The 12,274-nt window shown below is 45.2% G+C and overlaps 1 protein-coding gene across 5 annotated transcripts in view; it reads right to left on the bottom strand.

The window, feature by feature from the left end:
- MTMR2 (myotubularin related protein 2) overlaps positions 1-12,274 on the bottom strand; it is a 62,639-nt gene that overhangs the window by 28,866 nt on the left and 21,499 nt on the right. For 4 of the 5 annotated variants that reach the window (XM_025197867.1, XM_025197868.1, XM_025197870.1 and 1 more), the window contains exon 3: positions 4,589-4,664. In XM_025197867.1, the coding sequence (XP_025053652.1) occupies positions 4,589-4,634 (46 nt within the window). In that variant the 5' untranslated portion in view covers positions 4,635-4,664. Of the gene's footprint in view, positions 1-4,588; positions 4,665-6,814; positions 6,870-7,627; positions 7,668-12,274 lie in introns of all 5 variants that reach the window. The other variant, XM_025197865.1, reaches the window with a different exon arrangement.

The raw sequence follows: 12,274 nt of genomic DNA, 5'->3' as shown, positions 1-12,274 counted from the left end.
TAGGATCTGGAACCAACTTCCAAGCGAAGTGGTGCTGGCTCCTACCCTGGGGGTCTTTAAGAGGAGGTTAGACGAACACCTTGCTGGGGTCGTTTGACCCCAGTACTTTTTCCTGCCATGGCAGGGGGTTGGACTTGATGATCTGCTCAGGTCCCTTCCGACCCTACCAACTATGAAAAAAAAATGGTATTATCAGTCAAGAAAAGGATCTTTGGGTTGGGATACATGCCAAAAGAGATAAAATGTATTGTCAGGTTTACAGCTACATGAAACTGACCTATAAATAAGAGGACAGAAAGCAGAAGTTACATATTTGTTATATATTTGGTTTGTAAAATATCCATTATTATAAAATACATCAACTATGGTGACACCCACAGGGTGCTGAATATTGTGCAAGCACAAGAGAGCTAGTTCCTTTCTTGACAGGCAAAGCTGCATAGCAACCAGAATATGATGATGATGGGTGATCACTCACATACAGGTAAGATTGTCTTCCAAGGATCTTAATACAGAAAACCCTTGGTATTCATGGGTTCGGCATTCGCAGTTTCAAATATTCGCGAATGCTGAACCCACATTTTAAATACACTTTAAACACTTACCAGAGCTCCTAGTGAGTTTTGCACTTGCTGCCGCCAGGCCCCCCCACCCCCCGGGCGCACTGCGTTCAGGAACGCTGTGCCCTATTCACAAATTTCACCATTTGCAGTTGTGTGTGCACAGTGGGTCTAGCTCGATCGCTCGCTGAACTCGCCTGCCATGACTTAGACTGAAAAAAGGAAGAGATCTTCAGTGTTATTTTGAGATGAGAAACACCACATACCACCCAGGTAATATACTCTTACAGTGCAAGTTTTTATTTCACCATGGGAGGTTACAGGATAGCACTCACCTTGCTAATTACTTCATTAGAGAGGGAACATTGGCAAGGCTGATAAGGAGGAACGCGGAAATCCCCAGCGTCCTGAACAACTTTGACTACTTTGTAGCAAGAGAGTCTTCCCCGCTAATTGGTTAACAAGATGAGCACACTCTCTGCACTTGCTTGGATCCCTGGTCAGGAGCTTCCTCTGGTGCTCCTCGTCTCTGCCTACCAGAGATTGGCTCTGTACCCATCCTGGATGTCATGATTTAAGAAGACTCTCTTACTCAGACATCCAAATATAAACTAATACTGAGAAGGCAGTCAGCTTTGTGATGCCAATTCAGGTTCCTTTATGAAAGCAAGGAGCCACTTTTCCTCTGGCTTCCATTACTATACTTAGATCCTCTTCATTTGGTTCCTCTGGCTCCATGCAGATGCAGGGGTCTGCCTTTATGGAGTCAGTTCCAGGATCCAGGCTTAATGCCTCATCTACTCTACAAAACTCCAGCAGTGGAGTTCCAGTTCTGGTAGCAAAACTTGCATATCTGTACCCAACTCCTCTGTGGTGGCAGGCAGAACTCTCATTTCTGGCAGATGTGGTATAACTGCTGACATCTGGCAGTGGACAGAAAGTGTATGTGGACCCTCCCCTGGCTTCTGCCATCTCTTGCAGTCCCTGGAGCAGAGAGCATCTCTTAAGAGTACAGTTTCCACTCTGGCAGCAGAGTCTGCATAGGGAATGCCAGAGGTTCTGACTGAAGCCAGTGGAGCCTCGAGAGCTTACATCAGCTGAGAATTTGTTTAGCATTCAACTGCCAGTGAATTTAAACTTTAAAATCAGGCATAAAGTCATCCTGCCATAAATAATTTATTTTTGGATTTGAGTGGAATTGAGACTCAAAACAGTCCCCTTAAATGGGCTTCAACCCTGCTCATTTATTCTTGCAGTAGACGAGAGGTGCTGTTGATCTCTACAGCCAACCACTTCCCCTAGCAGCCTATTTTATGTCAATTAAAAAAAATGCCAACATTCAAGTGGCTTTCCCTCCTCTGGCCAAGCCCTGCCACAACCCATGTCACTAAAACATGCTGTTGGTTCTGTGCAATAGCATCAGTTTATAGCACTCTGAAATGATAGGACTCCCTTGCTATCTGAGACAAGAAATGCTTTTAGAAAAGGTCTGACTGCAGCTTCCAAATACAAGCAGTTCTCAGATAATAATCTCCTTCAGACATTTCAGCCCTGAAGTCCTAAGGGATCAATTTTGCAAAGGTTGTTAGAGGCCAGAGGGATGCGACTCTCACTGAAGTCTATGAGAGGGCTGGCTTGGCTGTCTAGTGATTGAGGACTGCCAGCTTGTGTTACAGGCAGGATCATCACTATCCAAACCATCCTAATAAATCCACTGTCCAACCTGTTAGTTAAACTACGTAGTCAACCCTGACACAGCCACAAGACATAACCCCCAAATCAGGGGAACTATGGCAGCCAAGATCCTGCTGCTACAAGGGTTGTTAAAATACACTTGAGAGATCCAAGGAAGAGGGCCATGCCTCCCACTACAGAGGAAGGCAAAACCTCCACAGTCTGTACCTATGTGACCACAAGGTAAATTCCTTCCTGACCCCAAATGAAGCAATCGGTCTGATCCTGAGTGAAGGGCAATACATTCTGGCCAGGAAGGTCCAGGTTCAAGTTAGGTGCATTGGCAAGCAACAGTCAAAATCTCCATCCTTGACTGCAGCCAACCCCTTGTCCTGTCCCTTCCATCTTCTCCCCTTCCCCCCCACCCACATGCTTCTGCATACAGATAGAAAGAAAAAAAACCCCACAACCTCCCCCTGCCCCTCCAACACACACAGCAGCAAGAAGAGGAAAACATTCCTCCACAGCCCCACATGGCAGCTGGCGAAGTCCAGAAGTATGGCAAATACCCATAGTAGAGCATAGGTCATAGATACTCCCAAGATTATCCCTGACCAATGCTTGTCCAACCTCTTCCTAAACACCTCCAGTGACGGAGATTCCAGTTTCCCTCAGCAATCTATTCCGCCTTGCTGTTGTAACAATGAAGAAGTTCTTCCTAATATTCAATCTAAACCTACTTTTCTGCAACTTCAAGTTATTGGTCTGTGTTCTGCTCTCTGCAATAAGAGAAAAAGGTGTTGTCCCTCTTATTTCTGGCAGCCCTTCAAATATTTGAAAACTACTATCATGTCCCCTCTTAAGTGCACTTTTCTTCATATGGCCTGCCTGCCAAGCTCTTTCTCATTTTTCTTGTACACCTGTGGACATTCCTTAACTTCTCCATAGCCCTTTTAAAAAATGGAGCCCAAAACTGCACAAAACACTCTAGCTAAGTGCTAACAAGTGCCAAATAAAGAGGTAATATTACTTCCCATGCCCTGCACCTAATCTTCTTGGAGAAGAAAAAAGGTTGATCATTTAAATCTGCTTCTGCCCTTTGAAATATCCATCCTTTTGTTGAAACTGCAAATTTTAAAGATTCTTCTTTCCCCACTAGGTCTTATTAAAATAAATATTGAATTCTAATACAGCAACTAGCATCAGTAGATGCACACATGCTTTACAAAGGATGGAAATATTTCAAACCAAATGAGGGAAAACAAGCATCTCAATAGATTTTCTGAACTAGTATAGCTAACCTAAATGAGTCACAGGAGAAAATGTTTCAAAAGCAAAGTAAAATTTACTCTTAAAGGAAAAGTCCAGCTCTGTCAAATAGGAATGAAAGCAATAGAGTTCATTAGAAATGATGCTGGAAAAAACAGGGTCGAGTAGCAAATGCTAATCGCAATCTACAGAACTATATAGGTTATCTTAAACATTCTTTAGAAATCTTACTCACTATTACACTCGTCATTCCCTATGCCAAATTGCTTATTGTAGGGTTTTCTTTTTAGTATTTACACCTCCCGCAGGAGTTTTTACAAGTAGGGGAAAGAAACAAACACACTCACATATCAGAAACTCAAATATATTTAAATGGATACCAATGATTTCCAAAATACAATACTGCCTTTAGGCTACTTAGCTGTTTTCCTTGGATTTCCTGGTAAATGCCTTCAAGCATTTTCTTCAAAGCTGAAGATATTTAACAGCAGACAAATATGAGGAAAAAACCAGAATGTGTCGGGCATAGGCTAGATCCTATGTCAGTCTTTAGCCACTAACTTTTACTGACTGTTTGGGGGTTTTGGGAAGGGCCTGGAGAAGAATATCAAGCCTTAGTCCTGCTTTTTTAGCAATGACATACACTTCTAAAGAACTAACTAATGTCCTTTTTAAGAAAAGGAAACCCCAGAAGAAGGTGACCAAGGTACAGCAGTTATCAAAGGTTTTAGTCTCCAAACCTTAATATTTGAGAACCGTGATGCAAATCAAGCCACAAGTTCACACAGAATTCTTTTCCTTGGAATTCACCACATTAGCAAGCTGGGTTGAAAGTATCCAAAAGAAACTAATACCAATGAATGCCACATGCTCGCATACTTTCCTGTAGTCTGAGTTAAAGGAATCAGACAAGTCTAGACATCAGCTTGCAGGGCAAATCTGCTCTTGGGAAGACTGCTGCCTTGCCAGTGGGTGACAGCACAGCCATTCTGCTCATGGTAGACATTTTTGGTATTCTAATGGTTTTCTTTGTGAAGGGGGTGGAAGGTGGGAGCAGGGGAACCACCACCATCATTTTTACGTACCCATGTCCTTAATGGTTTCTCCTGGAAGCAAAGGAGGTTCTTCCATTTCAGCCAATTTATTAGTTTCCCTCAGGGCCTAATAAAAGATATCAGAAAAAGCAAAATTAAGTTTTTATAAATTAAAAGCCTGATATATATCCTTTTCTCTACAGGAAGTGGAATAGCAATATCAACACCACCATTCACTTGCACCCACATCTGATTTAGTCTCAAATGTAACCAAGTAATAGTAGTGTTTTTTACTTTATCAATACCAGACAAGTACACAATTCACTGAGAAGCATAGCACAGTGCCAGTCCCAGTTTGTCTACTGCTTACCTTGTAATAAACTGTGATTTATCTGCATACTTGTGGAATGTATAAATTGCTGAAGTGCATAATAGCTTTCAGTCATGCTGCCTATTTTGTACCCAATCATACCCCAAAGGCCACAGAAACAGTGATGGGGAAGCATATGTCAGAGTTGATTTAGAAACCTTGAAAAATAACAGGAGCTATTTAGCTGCTGCATAGGCTGTACAAGGTAAATACAAGACCCAAAGCAACAGGCTGATACAGACAGGCTGATGAAAGAGTACAAAGAAACCATCATGATCAGCAGAGGCTGTCAACTGCTTCTGTCACCATCACGTCCAAGAAGAGTTGGCCAAGTGACATGACCAAGGTCATATACCAAGCTGAGGTCAAAACTTGCAGTTCTCAGCTCTTTGCTCCAAACACTAGCTTGCAAGGACATCAAGACTTAAAGAAGCTGCATTTGTGTGTTCATAGTTATAATGTAACCAATTGCTTTGAATAACTACTTGCCTTCATTCATAATCTATAAATCCAATTTATTGGACACCTAATGTAGTGCCTATGTTAGTTACCTTCCACTAACAGAGTATTTAAGGAGGAAATATCAGAAAACATTTAATGGAGACCATCTCCATATAGCTCTGTCATAACAAATGGAAAACAGACACTTAGATCCTTAGAAATTGTGCACTAGATCAATCCTCAGGTGAGCTTTTCTCAACTTACACAAATCCCTACTTCACTGGGAAGGCACAAAGGAAAAATTTTGTGGCAGTGGCAACGGCAATGGTTTCCACGAGTTAATTCCTCATTGCGGAAAAAAACCCCTTCCTTTTGTTAGTTTTAAACCTATTACATATTAGTTTCATCATATGTCCCTTACTTCTAGTATGTTGAGAGAGTAAATAATAAATCTCTATTTTCTCTGAACCATTTAGTAATTTGTAAATGTATATCACATTTACAAGCTGAAAAGTCCTAGCCTATTTAATTTCTCCTCATATGGAAGCCCCTGCATACCCCTCTTTTTATATACATTTTGATATAAAGAAGGGCATTTTGTTTGAGATCAGGAAATCCCTGCAAGTGAAATTCAAAGGGCTTGCCTGAAATTATGATCTAGAACTTATCAAACCTGTGGTCAACTTTCATGCAGGTCAGCAGATGGCAGTTTCAGAAAGATAGTTTTACTAAATTCCATAAACACACATCACAGTAAAAGTCCATTCACAACAGATTTACATACAGATGAAAAGATTAGCACGTTCAAACCTTCTTGGGTACAAGATGTACGTTTAAAAATACATTAGAAGGAGCCTGTGTAAAAAAATATGCTTTTGCCAGTATAGCTTATTCCAGCCTTCTCCAGCTGACCAGAATCTGAAACAGACTTCCCAAGGAAGTGGGGCAGTACCCAGTCTTGGAAGTCTTCAAGAAGAGACTGCACAGACACCTTGTAGGGATCATTTGATCTCAGCAGTATTCCTGCCCAGAGCAGGGGGGTTGGACTTGATGATCTTTCAAGGTCCTTTCCAACCCTTAATTTCTATGATTCTCCATGAAATAAGCCATACATGAAATAAGCCATAACAAACAAAAGCAGAGTTTGCCAGGTAACTGGGTCTATACTAGGATTTTGCTGGCACAGGACTAATATTATATGTCCAAACTACTGCTCTGTTCACCTTGAATAGGGATATAGACTTTCCCTTGCTCTGCCCCTGCCTTGTCTATTTAAATGGTAAGCTCACTGAGGAAAGGCTGTCACTTAAACTACTGTTGGTTGCACAGTACCTAGCACAATGGAGCCCTGTTTTGCCTTGCCACTTGATGCTACCATATAAATTTAGCAGAGTAAACAACTCCTTCAGTATTTCCAATCCATGAACTCCTGGTTTCAAAGAGCTCTTCATCAATTATGTACTCACCAGTAATACTTTACTGCATCTGATAGTGTGAGTGTATGGGTGGGAAGGGAGTGTCCTAAAACAAAATTTAAAAATGGAATTTTTCAGTGAATATATTTGCTAGTAAAACATTCATAGAGTCAAACCACACTACCAAATGGGGAGGTTAAACTTTCCTAAGGAAAACCTTCATCTTAATAATACTTTAAAGTTTTAAAGGGTTGTCCAGAACACATGCATTTCTGACTAACATATCCAGAACTGTTTTCTTTCCCCCTCTATATTTGGTTTTCCCAAAGCAATTATGGCAAACCCTTTTAGCAGATGTGCCACAAGTTAAGCCCCACCATCTCCCCAAGCATTGCTCTGATCCCTCTCCCGAACAGAGGCATACCCCAGTTTGTGCCCTCATGTGCAGGGCTGAATTAACCCTTTAGTGGGTCCTAGACAAACAAATTTATGGGCCCCTACTTAATTCTGTGTGTGTGTGTCTGCATATCTATCTATATAGAACTATCTCTATATCTATCTATCTATAGAGATCTTGAGAGAGACAGAGAGAAAGCTCTATAGATAGATAGATATATAGATGTCTCTAGATAGATAGATACATACATACACACACAGGGGTTTCATAAAGTCCTTGTGCACTTTTAAACTTTAATAACTTAGGTTGTAGGTATGATAGAAACAATCTGTAAATGGCATTTAAAAGCAAATTTATTAAAGCTTTAGCACAACTAGAGTACACAATGCTACACTTCAACATAACCACTATTTTCTTCTCACAGCTGATACGGACTTCAATTCTGCTAGCCATAGGACACATTTTACCTTCTCGTCTACAGTAGCCATTTTTCATTTGTCAAAGGATCTGAAATAAGAATAAATTCATTATTACTTATGAAATCTAGCATTGTGCACTCTAGTTGTCCTAAAACTTTAATAAATGTTAAGCTATAATGGAAAAAGCATATTATTTTCCACAGGCTCCTTCTAATATATGCATGTACTGCTTTTGAACAGCTTGGCCCCTTTGAGCTCCTTCTTCACGTAGGGCCCTAGGCACGTGCCTAGTTTGCTTATGCATTACCTGGCCCTGCTCATGTGCCAGAATGGAGGCATGGAGGCTTGAGCCTCTGGCAGTGTGGAGCCAAGCAGGGGCAGGAAACTCTCTCAAGAGGCGGCGCCACTACCAAAAGCTAGGTTAACCCTTCCCTGACTCCCCCTAACCCCCCACTCCACAAACACTGCAATTTTATGTGGTAAAGTGGGGATCCTAAAAATTTGATGAGAGGCCAGGGAGGGGTTAACTTGGCTCTTAGTAGTGACATCTGATCCCAACACCCCTCTCCCCACCCCATTCATGAAGCACTCAGTTCCTCATCTTGTCTCAATTCTGGTGCCTCCCTTTCCCAAGCGGCCAGGGCTCATACTACTTGCACCAGGCAAGCCATGGGTTGGTCACCCCTGCTGTGGGTTGGCATATGCTTGAATGCTTTTGTTAATAGGGATGCTTTCTTGAATCAGAGTCCCATCATGTAAACTCTCAGGGCAGGGTCAGTCTCTTACCTGGCATATGTAGAGTGCTTAGAACAACAGGAACCACATCTTCTGGACTCTGCTATATAAATTGTATGGGGGGTGGTAGCAGAGGGCTGCTGCTTGCGTAATGACATTCTTTATCTTCCCAATATGTCAAGACAACATACATATACCAAGGTAACCAATGAACTTCTCATGGCCAAATTTAAGGGCTGCTTCTTTCATCAATCTAGAGCCTTTGATAAAGCTAATCGGTAGGGACTAGGCCTGTGCAAAGCAGCAAGTATTCAATCCAGATTCGGATTCAGCTGATTCGGAGGGACAGTGATTCGATTCAGTGATTCGAATCACTGTCCTGATTCAATTCGGCTGATTCGGATTCGGAGATTCGGCTGTAGACTATAATGGGGAAATCACTAAAATACCTATAACACTGTCATTTTTTTGCAGATTCGGATGAAAACACAGCTGGGATGGTAGCCCCTTCTGAGGGCATGAAGCCTGCCAAGTTTCAAGGAGACAGGTGCAGGGCTTTCTGTGAAAGCGCACCTCAAACTGTTGAAAGCAAAACTCATATCAATTATGTGTGTTAAGGCAGAGCGGGATGAAGCAGCAGGGATGGCAGCCCCTTGTGCGGGCATGAGGCCTGCCAGGTTTCAGGCAGAGGGGGCGCAAGGGGTTCTGTGAAAGTGCACCTCAAGATTCTGAAAGCAAATTAAAAAAGCAAATAGGTGCGGAGTGAGGACGGTGGCACTCACTCCAGCAGCACATGGAGTTTGGGGAACCCCAGCAGTGGGAGGTTCACCTTCAGGAACACCAGCTGCTCCACCAAACCAGCATCCAAGGAGGTGTGGTGGGGTGTCACAACATCCCCGGCAATGCTGAACACACTCTCGCTTGGAACACTAGTTGGTGGACAGGACAGGTATTCCCGGGCAACCGTGGCCAGATCCTGCCACACCTGGCTGTGGGTTGCCTAATAGGCCAAGGGGTTGCAGTGCAGCAGCTCCATGTCCTCGGCGAGGTAGCCACCATGGCCTCCACACTACCTGCCTGATGGTGGGGTCTGGTGCCTCTGGACACCAACATTGAAGCCATGCACTTGGCCCACACTGGCAGCGGCTGTGGTGGAGGAGATTGGCTTGTGGTTGGAGTGCTGGGCCAGGAAAGTGGATCTCCCTCTTCCACGTCCCCCTGCTTCTACCCTTCTGCCTCCCTGACTGTTCACTAGCACCTCCGTCCAGTGATCAAGGGTTTTGCTGCTGCAGACGCTCCCCTTCACCCTTGGGTCGCACATGGCTGTCAGCATGTGGACCATACTGGACCGCAACGGATCCAGCTGTTTTTTGATGCCCTCCTTCAGCTGCTTCACCAGTGCCTGCACCTCTAGTGAAAGCGGCTTGCCCCATCCAGGAACATTGATCCCCTGGAACTTCTCCATTTCATTCTCAAGCTCCTTCACTAAGGGGATCATCTGGCTGAGGAGGGCATTGCCAGCGCTGAGGCGCTCGGTGGCCTCGAGGAACGGCTTGAGGACCACTGAGATCTGGGAGATGGTATCCCACTCCATTTTCTTAGGGAGGCCACTGATCCCAATCTCCCCAACCAAGACCATCTCATGGATGGCCTTCTGTTGCTCAACTAGCCTTTCCAGCATCAGGTATGTGTGGAGTTCCACCGAGTCTCCACATCCTGCATGGTTTTGTGCTCCGGGATGCTCAGCTCTGCCTGTTTCTCCTGTAGCATCTTGTCCCTCTTGACGCTCCAGTGGAAGTAGCCCACCACTTTCCTGCATTTCGAAATGAGCTGGCTGGTAGTGATGACGCCGTCACCGGGAGACCTGTCCCCCCTCTAAGGCGCCCCTGACTACAAGGTGGAACTTGTGTGCCATACAACAGACGTCAACAAAGTTGGGAACATACACAGTCTTGACCATACTGGCCCCGTTGTCGGTGACCATGAACCCACAGGTGAGCTCGCCCAGCCCAACGAGCCACCCCTGCACCATGCAGTTCATGGCCACCATGATCTCCCTTGCTGTGTGGGACCCATCCATCACCTCCACTTGAAGGAGAGCCCACAGACGCCCTGACTGATTGCACCAGTGCCCTGTGAAGGAGAGGAAGGCATGATCTCCACCCCGGCTGCTCCAGATGTCTGAGGTGAAGTGCAAGGCTACCTGCGGACTTGCCTTCCGCAGCTCCTCTCTCAAGTACTCCCTGCATGCCTCATACATGGAAGGCACCACCATCCTGCTACACACCATCCTGCTAAAGGTGGTGCATGTGGGCACTTGGTACAATGGGGCCACGAGTGCCATGAGCCACCTGGACGTTCAACAAAGGAGAAGGGCTGGCCATCCAGAGCAAGCATCTCCCCAATGCTCTAGATGATCTCACTTGCCTTCAGAAGGTGACCCCCCCTGTCTCCGCCTTTCCCCCACTGGTTCTGCCTCTGCTTCTAGGGGACGGGGGCTTTGGAGCGAGAGGGAGACTTCTTTTTGGGCATGCTCCCACTGGTGTCAGGCTGAGGAGGAACAAGGGCAAAGGGGTGCTGCCTCCTGAGATGCAGCAGCATTGCCGTGGTGGTGAAGTGTTTCACGTCCTTGCCCCAGCTGATCTGCCTTCAGCAGTCCTGGCAGGTAGCATACCTGGGATCATTTGCCACCTCAAAATGATCCCACACTACACTACACACCCCCTTCTCGGTTGAGGGTGGGGATCCTGCCTTATCCCCCTCCTCACCAGGCAGAAGCACAACAGGAGGAGCTGAGCCACCTGCCCCCACAACCTCCTCTGAAATGCCTTCCAGAAAAGGAGACCTGCCTGTAGGGGAACTTTGAGGGGTGTGGAGAACAAACTCAGATTCCCCCTCCCTCCCCAGAATTTTCTTTGCTATGGCCCTCAGCTCCTCTGCTTCCAGATCCCACTCCTCCTCTGGAACCAGAAGGCTCATGCTGGGAACTGAAACAGGGGTGGACAATGTTATGCTGCTGCTGGTTAGTGGTGTTAGCCGTGGTGGTGCAGGTGTAGGCACTGCTATCACCTCCTTGCTCCCAAGCAGCAGAGGACACATCGCTGCCAGGAAAAAGGGTGCGTCTATGTTTGCGGCAGAGGGAACTTGCAGCTCTCCCTCTGCCCCCTCTCCCTCCCCAAGAAAAAATCTGAGATTCAAGAACTTACTATCCTGCCCTTGGAAAGGTTGGGGCTGAGGCCCACGGACAGAGCAACATAGAAAGCTCTCTCTGCTACTGCCTAGACTGTACCCACTTCATGGGAAACACAAGCGTTCACTAATTACAGCTTTTAAACCAGCATCAAATATAAAAATCCCTTTAAAATAAGAGTGGTGCTTTAGTGCACATTTAAATGAAAAGTATGCCTTTCTATTCACGTAACTCCTGTTGAACATGTGTTACACATAACTAAATGTTGATACACTAGCTGGGAGATGCACTGGATGATCTTTTCCTATCACTAACCACAGTGATTTATAACAGAGATGGGGAAAACCACATCTTTCTTCAATATGTCTTTCTAGTACGTACCATACAATATTTTACAAAAATTAGTCCACTGTTACATTCGGGAACTGCAGTTAGAGACTTATGTGGCCAAATCAAGGGTTCTGCATTATAATGGTCCTGCCCAATAGCCCTAAAGAAGTGTGTATACTGGCAGTTACCATACAGCAGCCCATGAACCTTAGCTCCGTCTCCCTTTACTCACCTCATGGTAACTTGTTTGTAAATCTGCGCCAGGGGTGGGCAATTATGTTGGCTGGAATGCCACTTAATGAGTTTTGGTGAGCCGTTGAGGGCCAGAAGGGGAGACCCGCCCCTTGACAGGTACAGTGCTGGCCGGAGCTGCATGTTGCCAGGTGGCAGTGTCTGCACGGGCCATGAACACCATGAGCGCCTGCTGCCGCCATCAGTGG

Source organism: Alligator sinensis, unplaced genomic scaffold, assembly GCF_000455745.1.
Source record: "Alligator sinensis unplaced genomic scaffold, ASM45574v1 scaffold116_1, whole genome shotgun sequence".
NCBI lineage: Eukaryota > Metazoa > Chordata > Crocodylia > Alligatoridae > Alligator > Alligator sinensis.
Note: the sequence above shows the minus strand (reverse complement) of the source record. Positions and strands in the feature narration are given on the sequence as shown.